Here is a 16,535-nt window from a genome sequence, read left to right as displayed (position 1 = left end):
ATCTTTGACTTCACGGCAGCAAACCAGCCGAGACAATCTCACAGACACATTCGAGAGGAGCGAACTACTTCAACTAATGTCATGTCTCTGACATTGCTCCCAATCATTTTTGCCATAGAAGCCCTGATGCCAACACCTACATGGAGAGCAACCTCATTGCCCACACAACACGAGGTCAAACACGCTCGATGCCGCCGAAATCTCTTGATCGCCGCCCTGACCTTCATCTGCCAGGCTGTGCCCTACGCAATCCACCATTGCCACCTTTCGAGGCCGCCACCCCAACATGCCACCACTCGCACTCGAGTTGCAACGTCACATGACCCGCAACCAATGCTGCTTAGGGAACCGACACCTAGACCATGAACGCCACACCACATCCTAGGCCTGTCAACCCGACATGCCACCACACACTCTTGACCGGCAATGACGTACGACGCAGATGATCGCAGTGCACGCTGCTCAAGACAACCACACGCAGACCACGAACGCTACACCCTATCTGGGGGCTCCTCCCAGACATACTGTCCAACCGCCTCTGCTAGGGCACGTTGACCGGGCTGACAAACCTGCAAACCAATTATCCCAAGATTTCCACGGAAGCGAAGGCCAAGCCGCTGCACCGCCTCATGGAGCTTCCTCGCGCAATGCTTTCGAAGGTCGCCGCCAAGGCACACATCAGCCGTTTGGGGCCGCTGCCCTGGCCTCCACCAGGAGAAACTGGTCGCACTAAGCACAATCTAGCTCTCCCAAGAAACATACCCAAGGAGGAAACGACGAAGGTGCTGCCGTATCCCACTCCGGAAACCATCTGGAGCTTAGGTTTTTACTCGGAGAGCCCAAGCCCCTAGTAGAGGAAGTGGAGTTCCACGGGGATGCCTCCAAGAAGGGAAACAATGCCCGAAAAACTGCCACCATCGACGGCACCCGATAGTTATGTTATGGCTTTTGCTTGGAACACACCAATACCTACATAGGCCTGCAGATCTGGACAAGTCAAAAGCGTCGGGATCATCGGAGCCGGTCCCCCTAGGCATCGTGACTTTTGTCGTCGACGACAGAGCTCAACAACTCTAGCACCCACAGGAGCACACCTCAAGCTACCCGTGAGAAGCCAGCGCACAAGCTGGGACTTCAACCGGACATGGATCGGTCGGATGAGCCCATCCCGGCCAGCACCACGACGAACAAGCCATGGGCCCGGGGCCCCCGCTCCAGCTTCCTCCTTGCAGCCCTAGCACCGAACACCGTCCGACAGGCCACTGCAGCTGTGGCGGATCCAGGAATTAAACTTACCTGGGGCAAAACATTTAAGGTCTAAATTTTTTGACGTACAAATGCATGCCTGCTCAACCAAACCTCATAAAACTCAAGTACGAAGCTAGATGCTCTCAAAATTAACATAACCAATAATCCGTAATAGTTCACCATTCCGGATAACTAGATAATGTAACAAACAAAAAAACACAAAATACAACACAAACATCAAGATAACTACTATCTCGCTGCTTGAATGATCCAGTCCCTAGCCGAAAATGTCCAACTCCATGTCTATAACTCACGTCACAGTCGCAAACATTGACTGAGGAGTACTTCCTGTTCAGGAAACAAAGCTTGTATTTCTATTTGCTTTGCATATTAGAAGCTTCATTAGACCTTTTAGATTCAGTATATAACCGAGAGAGACCCAAATAAGCAGCAATTGATTTTATTTTCTTATGGATTCCCTACATTACAACATCAGGAGGTTCAATAATTGGCTACAAGCCCATAAATTTAGGACGCTGACAATGCCCACACGTGTGGTGGGAGTAACACCCGCCGACACGCCCTATAAAACACAGATTACGTCACGTCACCGCACGCATGCATATGGGAATCTTTTTGAATTTCTAGTTTTTCAAATGTTTTATCTCTTAAATTAAAAATCCGATTGAAGATCCATTTTCACCATTACATCCATCGTGACGAGATCTTCGAAACTAGATCCCATATCAATATGTTTCGACGACTTGTTTTGGGGCTAAAAGTTGTCATGTCTATTACACATGAATTGCCATGGTATTTACACTGAAGTTGTCATGATATGTTTCAGCTATTTTTTTTCTTCTACCTTTAAATGTAAATTTTGGCATATTATAAAACGGGAATTAAGAAACTAGGCTTGCTATGAACCATAAACTAAAATTGCCATTGTGAATTACTTAAATTACCATGATACATGCACTAAATTTGACATGGTTCATAAAAAATAATTTCCATGCTCAAAAGTGGAATTGCCATGGTCAAAATACTAAATTTGCCATGATGGATACTCAAAATTGTCATGATGCATGCATTATATTTGTCGTGGTTAATTACTAAAAATTGACATGGTCAATTAATAAAAATTGCCGTAAAACGTAGTTGAAAATACAACAGTAGCTTTAAATCTAGAAGAAAAACATAGATAAAACATGTCATGACAACTTTAGTGTAAACACTATGGCAACTACAGTGTAAACATTATGGCAACTTTTGGTCAAAAAATCGTCGAAACATATCAACATGGGATCTAGTTTTCAAGATCTCGTCAAGACAGATTTAATGATGAAAACGGATTTTTGATTGAATTTTTTAATTAGGAGATAGAACATTTTTAAGCCAAAACCAAAAAGATTTTTGCTGATGTCATCTGTTTTGACGTGGCAAAAATGGATGGTAATGAAGGCGTGTGAGCCATGTTACTTCGTGCCACATGTGTGGACGTTAACATTAACGTAAATTTAAGGTTGATATGGGGAAAAATATATTAGATTGGACCGTTGAGTATACCTGCTGCGTTGCAAATTGCAACTTGACATTTGTGCGAGCTGATGTTGTTCCGCTGTCAGTCCTGCCTCACAAGTTCCACGTATGCCACACCGGGGACTACTTATCGTTCTCCCATTCGCTATGTGCCCAGCGTCCTGTGGGGCGAACTTCTGTGTCCGGCGACGGCGACGACGACAACTAGGTTAGGCGCTTGATTGGAGATTTTTCGGGATTTCCTGCTACATGGACGGCACTCGACATATAAGATATCGAATTTGGGCTGCAACTGGGCTGCTTCTATGCCTTTTTTACTTAAGTCTTAGACCACGTTACAAACGAACAATTTTCCTGTTGCATATCCATGCAGTCACATTGTCCATGCCATCCAAAATCGGGGTTGGACTTGGCCACTTGGAAAGTTGGAATCACATCATGCAGTTACCCGGGGCGGCCGACGATACCCGCCCCTACAGTGGCACCACCCCTGACTGCAGGAGCTACCTCACCAGATCCATCGTCGCCTAGCACCAGAGACATTGCACAGGGCCGCCGGACCCGCCTATAGAACAGCGTTGCCGACCGGGCCCATCTACAGCACGACATCACATCACCTCCTCCGCGCCATGTATGCCCCACCTTGCAGGCCCTCGTAGCACACGGAGGTCCCCGACCGCATCCACTCGCCGAGGCCGCATCCAGTGCATCACTCGGGATCACAAGGCCCCCGTCCAGTCCCATAATTCACCGCGATCACTGGTGCTACCACGTCTATCAGGCGCGGTTATAAGCCGCCATTAAGGAGATCAACCAAGCAGTGGATGAAGTTAAATGCCAAACGAAGGCGACGAGGAGGAGGTTGGCAGCATCGCAACAGCCGTGGCACAGCCCCACGATGTGCACACAGTTTCCGGGGCTCATGGTCGGTCAGACATGGCGAACGGACGCAGACGATTATTTAGACTAGGTTAGAGTATGGTTTAGTTAAAAAATGTATGAAATGTAATGAATGTGCTCCGCTTTATACGAAAATCATCCAATTTGCATAAAATTCGTTCGGTTTCCAAAAATGCAGTTTGAAATATTTATGCATAGCTTTGAATTACTGGCTCCCGCATCAGTGTCCGTGGACTGGTCACCCTGATCAGCGGATGGATGTGGTGTCCGGTTTGCGGGTCAGCATGGAAGATGCCGTTAGTTCTTGAACTAAAACCTGGGAAAATATTTTGAAACCTAGAGCAGGGAACAGTATAACTGTAGGACAAACGTCAGCAAGACTCCAAAAGTTGGCGAAATAGATAAATCCCGAACATTCGAATTTTAAGCATGGCAATCCGAACCTTTTCATGGCAACTTTAGTTAAGACGAGATTGATAAACATGGCAATTTTCTGACAAAAGAGATAAACTGGAACAAAGTTGCCCACCTCGCAACAACTAAATTTGCCATCGAAAAATGTTCGGGATTTATTGGGATCCAAAATTTGATCCCGAGAAGTTCAGAATTTCTTTGTTTTACTAACTTGTTGTGCATGTGGTACCTCGAAACTACTTTACTACCGAGACTTTTGTGTCCCATCCTTGCACGATGGTCGGTCCGATGGTGCGCTACACTTTATTTTATAGATGGATGGTTGGGTATGTAGCATCGTGCTAAAGTTCAAAAGTTCGTGCAATGAGCCTCCTATGCATAACAGCTCTCATGGCACCTAGACCAAATGTGTTTTTTTCTTTCAGTTTTGCATCTTCTTCTCGTATTTTTTTCTCGGTTATCACCTTTTGATAGTGGAACCCAATCCATTTTTTGGATCGATGTAAAAAACTTCAAAAGAAAAGCCTTCTTTTCTTTTTAGTAGCTGACGGGTCAGTCAAATTTCCTCTGCAGAGAACGTGTCTGCGCCAGCCACAACTCCATCCCATGACAAGCTTCTAGGTGGACTACTCTCGGCGTCATTCCAGGAATCCACCTGCGAGAGCCGATACAAGTCGTCCCTGTACCGGAAGCCATCGTCGCTCCCGCTCTCCCCGTACCTCGTGAAGAAGCTGCGGAGGTACGAGGCGTACCACAAAAAGTGCGGCCCTGGCACGCAGCGCTACCGGACGGCCGTCAAGCAGCTCCAGGCGGGGCGCAACGCCGACAGCTCCGAGTGCAAGTATGTGGTGTGGTTCCCCTTGAACGGTCTCGGCAACCGCATGCTCGCCATCGCCTCCACCTTCCTCTACGCGCTGCTCTCCGGCCGGGTCATGCTCGTCAATGTGCCGCAGGAGCAGGAGGGACTCTTTTGCGAGCCCTTCCCGGGCACCTCCTGGGTGCTCCCCGACGGGTTCCCGGAGGGGAATCCGATGAAGCTCTACGCTGGTGCGCCGGAGAGCTACGTCAACATGCTCAAGAATAATGTGATCCAATACGACACACCGGCGTCATCCCTTCCGGCACACGTGTACCTCCACCTCGAGCAGATCGGGCAGAGGCTGTCCGACAACATCTTCTGCGACGACGACCAGCGGCTTCTCGGCAAGTTCGGCTGGATGATACTCAAGTCCGACAGCTACTTCGCGATGGGGCTGTTCCTGACACCCATGTACGACAAGGAGCTGGCGAGGATGTTCCCGTACAAGGAGGCGGTGTTCCACCACCTCGGTCGGTACCTCTTGCACCCGACCAACAGGGTGTGGGGGATCGTGAGAAGGTACTACGAGGCATACCTCGCGGGGGTGGATGAGAAGATCGGGTTCCAGATCAGGATCTTCCCGGAGAGGCCGGTCAAGTTCGAGAACATGTACGACCAGCTCACCAGGTGCATCAAGGAGCAGCGGCTGCTGCCGGAGCTCGGAAAGGCGGAGCCGGCGGCGAACGCGTCTGGCGATGGGAAGGTGAAGGCCGTGCTGATCGTGTCCCTGTACTCGGGATACTACGACAAGATCCGGGGCATGTACTACGAGAACCCGACCAAGACAGGGGAGATCGTGGCGGTTTACCAGCCGAGCCACCAGGAGAAGCAGGAGTCCGCCTCCAACGAGCACAACCAGAAGGCACTGGCGGAGATCTACCTGCTCAGCTACTGCGACAAAATCGCCACGAGCACCTGGTCCACGTTCGGGTATGTTGCCTACGGCTTCGCCGGCGTAAAGCCGTGGATCCTGCTCCGGCCGGACTGGGACAAGGAGATGTCCGACGTCGTGTGCGTCCGGTCCACGTCCGTTGAGCCGTGCCTGCACTCGCCGCCCATCCTCGGGTGCCGGGCGAGGGAGGAGGTCGACGTGGCCCGTGTCAAGCCATACGTCCGGCACTGCGAGGACGTCCGGTCCGGTCTCAAGCTGTTCAATAGCTAAACATGGAGCTAGTATCGTGTTCTGTTTCGCTCCATGTTGCGAAAACGGCATAAGTACGGTTTTTCTAAAGTTGTCTTCTTTCCCAACTGGAATAATTAGGTGTTTGGGGTTGTCCTTCAATTCCTTTCGTACTGTATTCAAACTGGAAATTACTCCATCCGTGAGTAAATGAAATTTCGAAACTCAGATAAAGTCTGATTCATAGCGCTCGCCAAATCACCACGAGCGTCAGATCACATGCCTGCTCACAAAGAAAAAGAGTCATGTATGCATAGTTTTTACACGCCCGGCGATAAAAGAACATCAGTCCGGCAGTCCCAGCTTCCACGCTCCAGGTGACGTCAGTGTTGCGTAGGCCGCTTCCGTCTCGTTCCCTCCCTATCCTCATGCACCTCACTTCCTTTCTGCGATGATGAGCTCATGAAGGGTTATCAAACGGAAGGAGATCCAAAATGGTATAACATAAAGGACATCCTAGAGAAATATTTCGCTTGTAACACTAGAAAAACACACATTGCCTAGTAAGAATATGTAAGCCAAGTGCTGAAACTAGGGTTTTTGGCTTATGCGAACCCAAGCCGAGTATGCACCTGAGGGCACACAACGAACATGCATGACTCGGCGTGTATGTTGTCAACCCAGTGACCTCGGCTTAATACAAATACATGGCGTACACTCAGGTAAGCCGAACTTTCCCCGCCGAAACACTCGGTTTATATCTCAACTCAGGGCAAACCGTACCTGCCACGTGGCCCGCACGCCGCCCGCTGACGGCTCTGTGATGGCACTGTCGGTAAGCCGAGTACCCGGTATAATACACTCGGCTTACGGAGCACAAAATACAAATATTGCAAGAAATAAAATTGGTGAGTTGGACTTATAACTATTACTTGTTGCATTTCTTTTCATTTCCCCTATTTCTCACACATTCTATCTACGTTAGTTTTCATCGCGCTATCGATCTCATTTCATCATTGTTAGAAAAAACAAAGACACGTACTCGATCTACCGAGGACTAAAAGTAATCGCACGAAAACGACACAGAGATTTGTTAATGGGATTCACCGATTGGGATATATAACACCACTTGAAAGGTGATAGTTGGGAAGACTCGGAGAGCTGAAAGTCAACCAACAAGCCGGAATAGTGATATGTGTGTTGGCATCCTCGAATTTAACACACATATCCTTGTAGTTTGCGATGACATCCTAGAATTCCATATATACGTATACATTGTGTGGTAGAAGGTGCTAGCATCATTTTCGAGGTTATGGCTTCCACCGATGACGTAGCTTCCTCTAGGGTCAACTCCACACTCAAGGAGTCATGCGGCATTGAGGACCGCTTGGCGACCCTCCTTAAGGAGAACCCGCAGCTCATCCGTATTAAGTTTTTTGTCGATCTGCCGACGAAGGAAGCAACACCTAAGGAGGGTGTCAACCCTTTGCCACTGACTCCAGCGACCACCATTCCCGACGATGCTTGCTCCTCCACTGAGACGGAGATCCCCACCATCTCCGACTCCATGTTTACCGGCTTCACAGACTACCAGTCTGATTAGAGCTCCGTTTTAAGAGGAGCCTTGTTAGATAGTTTGATGCTGATGTCGTGAATGTAGTTGCTGATGTCTATTATGAGTATAACTTGAGTAGAACTTGTAATGTTGTATTTGGGTATATGAATCATTAATGCTTATGGTGGCTATGTTACTTGTGGTCTTCTAAACTTCTGTTGATTCTCCTGTTTTGCTTGTTCAAATCATATTCTTCTATTGGTAGATGAGGTGATTTTTCTCCACTGCGACCCGTCAGCAGGTGCTCTCAACATGCCGTCTTTCTCACGGTCCTCTCTGTGCCATCGCATCAACTTGGCCTACTCTTTGTTTCCAAACAGGCGTTTCAACCGTGGTATTATAGGAGCATACCACATCACCTTGGCAGGAACCCTCTTCCTGGGGTGCTCGCCGTCAACATCACTAGGGTCATCTCGTCTGATCTTATACCGCAATGCACTACATATCGGGCATGCGTTCAAATCCTCGTACGCACCGCGGTAGAGGATGCAGTCATTAGGGCATGCATGTATCTTCTGCACCTGCAATCCTGCAGGGCACACAACCTTCTTTGCTGCATACGTACTGTCGGGCAATTCGTTATCCTTTGGAAGCTTCTTCAATATTTTCAGTAGCTTCTCAAATCCTTTGTCAGGCACACCATTCTCCGCCTTCCACTGCAGCATTTCCTTTTGACTTTCTCAATTGGGGTACAAACCTTTTTTGTGATCCTCTAACATGCGATCGAACTTCAGCTTCTCCTTTTGACTTTCGCACTGTCTCCTTGCATCAACAATGACCCGGCGGAGATCATCATCGGGCACATCGCCTGGTTCCTCTTGATCTTCAGCAGCTTCCCCCATTGCAGCATCACCGTATTCTGGGGTCACATAGTTGTCATCGTCCTCTTCTTCTTCGCTGTCTTCCATCATAACCCCTATTTCTCCGTGCTTGGTCCAAACATTATAATGTGGCATGAAACCCTTATAAAGCAGGTGGGTGTGAAGGGTTTTCGAGTCAGGGTAAGACTTCACATTCCCACATATAGGGCATGGACAAAAGATAAAACAATTCTGCTTGTTTGCCTCAGCCACTTCGAGAAAATTATGCACGCCCTTAATGTACTCGGAGGTGTGTCTATCACCGTACATCCATTGTCGGTTCATCTGCGTGCATATTATATATAATTAAGTGTGTCAAACACCATTACAGAACATCATGAATTGATAAGTGACCAAATTCATAGAAGTTCATCATCACATTAAAACCAAAGTACATACATAGTTCTCATTGAACAACATATAGCTCTCCAGGGCATCTAATTAAACCATATATCCATACATTGAACTATGTAAAACATTTCAATGCAACAACAAATGCGATCATAATCGCAACCAAGGTAACAATTGACCCAACGACATAATGATACCAAGCCTCGGTATGAATTGCATATTTTCTAATCTTTCTAATCTTCAAGCGCATTGCATCCATCTTGATCTTGTGATCAACTACGACATCCGCAACATGCAACTCCAATATCATCTTCTCCACCTTAATTTTTATTATTTTTTCCTTCAAGTAATTGTTTTCTTCTTCAACTAAATATAACCTCTCGACAATAGGGTCGGTTGGAATTTCCGGTTCACATACCTCCTAGATAAATAAAATCTATGTCACGTTGGTCGGCATAATTGTCATAAACAATAAATGAACCAAATAGTTATAAAGGATAATATATACCACATCCAAATCATAGACAGAACGAGGGCCGACGGGGGCGGATACCAAAACCATCGCACTATATAATAAGAAGCAATAATAAAAGTAAGAAAATTATACAAGTATCTATCTAAGCATACAAGTAAGAATTTTTTCCTTTCAGAAAGAAGATAAGAACAAGAGGCACACCAAGGTGGTGCCGGTGACGAGATCAGCATGGGCGATCGACGGCGGTGAAGATGGGGACGGGACGTGACGGACCGCTAAACCTAGACAAATATTGAGGAAAATGGAGTTTGGAGGTCGAGCTTGGAGAGGAGAAAGCTTAAGTAGTGTGGCTCGGGCATTTCATCGAACACCTCATGTGCATAGGAGGTGAGCTAGAGCATCACAAAGCCCACCCCTTGCCGGCCAGAAAAACCAGAGCAGTGTGGAGTGACCTGCTCGCCGGCGAGAGGGTATATATAGGCAGATCATTGGTCCCGGTTGGTGGCTCGAACCGGGACCAAAGGACACCCTTTGGTCCCGGTTCAAGCCACCAACCAGGACCGATGGTGGTGGGCCAGGAGCGAGGCACATTGGTCCCGGTTCGAGCCAAGAACCGGGACCAAAGGTGCCAGATGAACCGGAACCAATGCCCCACGATGGCCCGGCCGGCCCCCTGGCCTCACGAACCGGGACCTATGCCCCCATGGGTCCCGGTTCTGGGCTGAACCAGGACTAATGGGCTGGCCTGGACTGAACCAAAGCCCTGTTTTCTACTAGTGGTTGTCAATCCCTTCATGGTTAATTGTAAGAGTGAGACCTCATAGAGATAGATAAACGGTAAAGTAAATATTTTTGGTATTTTTGGTTTATAGATCGGAAAGTAAAAGATTGCAAAATAGTAGATCGGAAACTTGTAAGATGTAAACGAGATTCAATATAATGGAAAAGAGACCCGGGGTAGGTTTCACTAGTGGCTTCCCTCAAGATAGCAAATGTTGTGTGAACAAATTACTGTCGAGCAATTGATAGAAGAGCGCAAAGTTATGACGATATCTAAGGCAATGATCATGAACATAGGCATCACATCCGTGTGAAGTAGACTGAAACGATTCTGCATCTACTACTATTACTCCACACATCGACCGACTTTTGCCTTCATCTAGAATATTAAGTTCATAAAGAACATATTAATGCATTAAGTAAGATGACATGATCTAGAGGAATTAACTCAAGCAATATGATGAGCACCCCTTCTTTTTATCCTCGATGGCAACAACACTAGTAGAAAATAGGGCTTAGGTCACAGGGCAGTTTTCACATTAGCCCCGGTTCAGTCACGAACCGGGACTAATCTGAGCATTGGTCCCGGTTCGTGAGCCCAGGGGGCCGGCCGGGGCCTCGTGGGCATTGGTCCCGGTTCGTATGGACCCTTTGGTCCCGGTTGGTGGTACAAACCGGAACCAATGGGCCACGCTCCTGGCCCACCACCCTTTAGTCCCGGTTCATACCACAAACCGGGACTAAAGGGCTGGTCCCAGTTGCGGCCAGTGTTTAGTCCCACCACGCCAACCGAAGGGCGCTCACACCAGTTTATAAGCCCGTCCCTCTATGCCTTGTTGAGCTTCTATGAAAGTGAAAATAGATGCCCTTATACAGGAAATTTGACTTAAATTCATAGTAAATTTCATAGAAATTTTGTATGAATTTAGGTTGAATTTTCTCTATAAGTGCATCTATGTTCATTTTTTATATTTATAAAATAAATAAACCTTAATAACATAAATAAAACTAAATAAACCTTAATAAAATAAAATAAAATAAACTATAGTAACTACAATAAATAAACCTTATTTAATTAAGTAAAAATAGCAGCAAGTAAAATAAATAAAAATAGCAGCAGTAAAATAAATAACAATAAAATAATTAAAGTAAAAGACATAAGTAATTAGAAATAAAATAAATAAGTTTTTTGTTGTAAGTAGAAAGAAAACCTTTTCAGAGTTCATTTGAAATGCTTTTCAATTTTAGGGTCTTATAGCTCAAAATAATTAGTAAATGCATGAAAAATAACAAATGAAGTCAGAAAGGATTGACAAATGATGATGTGGCTTTGAATGGTGCATTTTGAACACACAAAAAGTCAGGAGTTCAAATAAGTTTTAAAAAATAAAATCTCTTTGTAACAGACGAGTTTCTGGATGAAATCCTGATACTTTGAAGGAGATTGTCCGTTTTGTACACGAAGTGCATCCAGTTTTTGCCGTAACCCTCTCAACTTTCTTGCACATGCTATGTGGATGAAATGATGATATCATGCCAACTTTCAACCTTTTCAGAGTTCATTTGAAATGCTTTTCAATTTTAGGGTCTTATAGCTCAAAATAATTAGTAAATGCATGAGAAATAACAAATGAAGTCAGAAAGGATTGAAAAATGATGATGTGGCTTTGAATGGTGCATTTTGAACACACAAAAAGTCAGGAGTTCAAATAAGTTTTAAAAAATGAAATCCCTTTGTAACATACGAGTTCCGTCTGAAATCCTGATACTCTGAAAGAGATTGTCCGTTTTGTACACGAAGTGCATCCAGTTTTTGCCGTAACCCTCTCAACTTTCTTGCACATGCTATGTGGATGAAATGATGATATCATGCCAACTTTCAACCTTTTCAGAGTTCATTTGAAATGCTTTTCAATTTTAGGGTCTTATAGCTCAAAATAATTAGTAAATGCATGAAAAATAACAAATGAAGTCAGAAAGGATTGAAAAATGATGATGTGTCTTTGAATGGTGCATTTTGAACACACAAAAAGTCAGGAGTTCAAATAAGGTTTAAAAAATGAAATCCCTTTGTAACACACGAGTTTCCGGATGAAATCCTGATACTTTGAAAGAGATTGTCCGTTTTGTACACGAAGTGCATCCAGTTTTTGCCGTAACCCTCTCAACTTTCTTGCACATGCTATGTGGATGAAATGACGATATCATGCCAACTTTCAACCTTTTCAGAGTTCATTTGAAATGCTTTTCAATTTTAGGGTCTTATAGTTCAAAATAATTAGTAAATGCATGAAAAATAACAAATGAAGTCAAAAAGGATTGAAAAATGATGATGTGGCTTTGAATGGTGCATTTTGAACACACAAAAAGTCAGGAGTTCAAATTAGGTTTAAAAAATGAAATCCCTTTGTAACACACGAGTTTACGGATGAAATTTAAACTATTCAAATTTGGAAACTAATGGATTAACAGAAAGTTTATAATTATTATGAGCTAAAAGCAAAAAGAATAAAAAATAAAGCAAAAATCAAAAGAAAATAAATAATTCAAAAAACAAAAAAATACTGGAAAAAATAAAAAAATGTCGCCTAATGGGCCACACAGCCTGCATACGACTAGAAACCCATCTGCACATGGGCCAGGATGCAGGCCCGCAGGCCCAATAGGCCCAACATGGCAATGACAAAGGTAGGCATGTATAATGCCTGCATATTAGAGAGGAGCTCAGCACCTGAGCTGCAGCGCAGCTTATAAACAGGTGCTGAGCTCTCTCAGCTAGCGAGGTGGGACTAAACTTCCCACCGCACCGCGCCAGCACATTAGTCCCGCTTGGTGGCTCCAACCGGAACCAATGCTCCCCTTTGGTCCCGGTTGGTGCCACCAACCGGGACCAAAGCCCTCTGCTTCCCGCCCTTTGCGCTGGTGAAAAGAGGCCTTTAGTCCCGGTTGGTGGCACCAACCGGGACCAAAGGGTGGGTATTGGTTCCGGTTGGAGCCACCAACCGGGACCAAAGCCTTTGCTATATAAGTAGCACTTTGGAAATTTTCTGATTTCCATCGCCAGTGTCCCCCCGCCCGACGACGCCGCGAGCTCGATCTACGCCGCCAGGCTGCCCCATCGTCGTCGCCGTCGCCCGTGCCCCCGAGCCCACGCCATCGCCCGTCCCCGTCGTCCTCCGCCGCGCGCCCCCGAGCCGTCGCCCCGTATACGTCACCGTCGCCACCCTCCGCCCCCGGCCCGCCGCGGTCGCCGTTGCCCTCCGCCACCCTGTGAGCGCCGCCCTGATCCCCTCCTCCTCCTCCCTGTAATGGCCGCCGCCGCTGCCGCCGCGCCCCCTAGCTATAGTACTGTACGTAGTTTAATTTAGATTTGTAATTTAGTTGTATTAATTTGGATGTGTAGTTAGATGTGTAGTTAATTTAGTTGTTGTAATTTAGATGTATTAATTTAGATGTGTAGTTTAGATTTTTCATATTTAGAAGTCATTTATGTATGTTCATATTTAGAAGAAAAAGAAGGAGAGAAAAAAGGAAAATAAGAAGAGGAAGAAGGAGAAGAAGAAGAAGAATAAGAAGAAGAGGAGAGGAAGTAGAGGAGAAATAAATAAGAAGATGAAAAAGAAGAAAAAAAAGAGTAGAAGAAGAAGGAATAGAGGAGAAGAAGAAGAAATAGAATAATATATTTCTTCTTCTTCTCCTCTATTCCTTCTTCTTCTCCTCTTTTTTTCTTTTTTTTCTTCGATCTCCTCCTCTATTCCTTTCTATTTCTCCTCTTTTTTTCGTCTTCTTCCTCTTCTTATTTTTTATCGGGTATGTCGTTGTCGATATATGTACCCCCCTCCCCGATAACTTTTAGTAAGTACTACTTAGAAAGTGTTTAATAGAATTAGTTAGAAAAATAATAGAACTAGTTAAACTAGCTAGTTTATTTGTAGTAAGTACTACTTTATTCTATTTATAGTAAGGAAATTAATAGAACTAGTTTGTTTTTTTAGTTAAAGCAATTATTCCCGCATCGACGTCGACGATGCCTATCCCGCATCCTCGTCGTCGACTCGGCGGAGGAGGCCGGCTTGATCAGAGGGGCCATGTCCGGGACTGGGCTCCGCCGGGCTGGTTTTGGGAGGTGCTACCTTCCGGTGGGCGTAGGTTGGTGAGGAACCAGCCCGTCGTTGAGGAGGACCAGCACGTCCGTCGCTACATGGTTGCGTTGGAGGGCAGGTTCGACAATACCTGGCAGGTTCTTCAGGGATCTCACTGGAGCTATGATCCTGTGATGGTTCCGTCCCTTTGGGTGTCCACCGCCCGCGCCGATACCCGTCGGGCGCTACTGTTCTAGCTGTACTAGCGATGCTATATGTATGATAGTATTCGAGGTGTATTAGTGATAATATTCGGCGATGTACGGACGCATGGAGATGATGTAGTTTTTCTTATAATTGAATGCATCCTAATTTGAATACTACTTTATTTTGTGATTTGATTTTGCTTATTGAATGCTCAAAGTGGAAAACTACTCCGATCCTACTTTGAATGCTAAAATTGGAGAGCACTATGATTAGTTGATAGCTTATAGGGTTTTTGTTTTCGCAGAAATCTAGGAGCCCCCCGGGCCCCTCCATCATCCCCGCCCCCTCCGACATCGAGGTGAGACCAGCCAAATCCTCTTTTAGAAAGATAATTAAACGATATTTCGGGTTGACTGTAAGTCTGTCGAGTCTCCACCATATATGAGAGGACGAAGAATCCCGACTGTTGTCGTGGGGGTAGCTTCTCCTTCGTTCCCGTGTGCTAGAAAATTTGGTGTAATGCACTCGAGAACGAAAGGAGGAGCTACCATCACCGACAGTCGCAAATGTCAGAGAGGAATCAGTGAGGGAGAGTTCCACCATATATATATGAGAGGACGAAGAATCCCGACTGTTGTCGTGGGGGTCGCTTCTCCTTTGTTCCCGTGTGCTAGCTAGACATTTTGGTGTAATGCACACGGGGACAAAGGGAGGAGCGACCATCTCCAACGGTCGAATGTATACACCACGTGAGCTGAGAGTTTTCAAGAAAAGACTCGACAAACCGATAGTCAACCCGTGATGAATAATAATGATCTAACTTAGGTTTTTTAGTACATGTATTTAATTGTAGATGTTTAATATTTGAATTATATATGAACATAGGAAATGTCGTACTCGGACGACGAAAGTCTCCCGGGGGAGTGCGACTGGTGCCACGACGACCGAGGTCAGTGCGACAGGCCTCACCTGGACGAAGATCGGCGCTTCAGTATTAAGCTGGAGGAGACGTTCGATGTTGAAACGGTACGCAACGACGACAAGTGTTATTTTTTCGTAACTAAGCACGACTTCAACTATTTCAACGTGTACTTTTCATCTTTTACAATTCGGCTAGCTTATCCCATGCCATGCAAGACGCTACGTCTTGGAATGGATGGGTTTTGAAGACCATGAAAGTATGGAAACAAATAAAATTCACCTAAGGATCCATCATGATATAGATTTTGAAGTAAAGCTGTATAATTCTGAGAGCGTAACCCATTTTGGTTGCAAAAATTGGGAAGCATTTTGCAAGATGTATGGTTTTGATGAGGGTATGCTTGTCACCATGGATCTTGGTGATCCTGACATCGAGCAAGACAATATGGACATTTGGGTCCTTGTTGATACGCCTCCAATTCTACCGCTATGTGAGTTTCTCAAACATAGTTATTAGCTAATTTATATTGTTCATTTCAAAATAGTTGACAACTTATTTTTATTGACAGCTTATTTTGATTGTTCAAACAATGTGCGGAACATGGTAGACAGAACCTACTACACCGATGGCTCTGAGTTAACTTATAAGGAGAAAACTCATCTGGTCGGATTTTGTACTGATATTGAGAATTACAATATCTACAATCAAACTCCTCATCATTATGGTCCTCCATACGTGCCACTAGTGCACGTGTTGAACTACGGTAACTACTATGGAGATACCCTGGTAAGATTTCTTACTATTAGGACATCCGTGCATATTTTGCATAGTTCTAAAACTAGTGCATTATCATTGCTAACTATGAAGTTATTACTATGTTTTTCAACAGATAATCCCAGAGGATTGTGTGCCTCATTTGATGTATCAGAATGGTAGGCTTGATGTTTTGAATATACAACCAGGTCATCCTACGAATCTCAACTGTCCATACCGGATTTCTAAAAGAAGTGGAGACATGCAAATCAAAGAATGGAAAAAATGTATGGACAGTCACAAGGAGCTTCTTGGAAGCAAAAGGAAGCGAGGCGCAAGAATTGGAGACAGGATGATCTCCATTCTCCATAATGGAGAGTCAGGGTCTATATTGTTTTATGCTATTTTAC

The 16,535-nt window shown here is 45.2% G+C and overlaps 1 protein-coding gene across 1 annotated transcript; it reads left to right on the top strand.

Moving 5' to 3' along the window:
- The first annotated feature begins 4,877 nt into the window (after nucleotides 1-4,877).
- On the top strand, nucleotides 4,878-6,242 carry LOC141025992 (galactoside 2-alpha-L-fucosyltransferase-like). The gene has a single exon (XM_073501948.1). It carries the CDS (start codon nucleotides 4,983-4,985, stop codon nucleotides 6,120-6,122), a length of 1,140 nt encoding a protein of 379 aa, XP_073358049.1. The 5' UTR covers nucleotides 4,878-4,982; the 3' UTR covers nucleotides 6,123-6,242.
- Nucleotides 6,243-16,535: the final 10,293 nt, after the last annotated feature.

This window comes from Aegilops tauschii, chromosome 1 (genome assembly GCF_002575655.3).
Source record: "Aegilops tauschii subsp. strangulata cultivar AL8/78 chromosome 1, Aet v6.0, whole genome shotgun sequence".
In the NCBI taxonomy this organism is placed as follows: Eukaryota; Viridiplantae; Streptophyta; class Magnoliopsida; order Poales; family Poaceae; genus Aegilops; species Aegilops tauschii.
The sequence above is the reverse complement of the archived record's forward strand: the minus strand, read 5'-3'. Positions and strand labels throughout refer to the sequence as shown.

What these genes read in the sequence shown, in the direction of transcription:
- LOC141025992 (XM_073501948.1), top strand. Translation starts at nt 4,983, where the DNA reads ATGCTCGCCATCGCCTCCACCTTCCTCTACGCGCTGCTCTCCGGCCGG.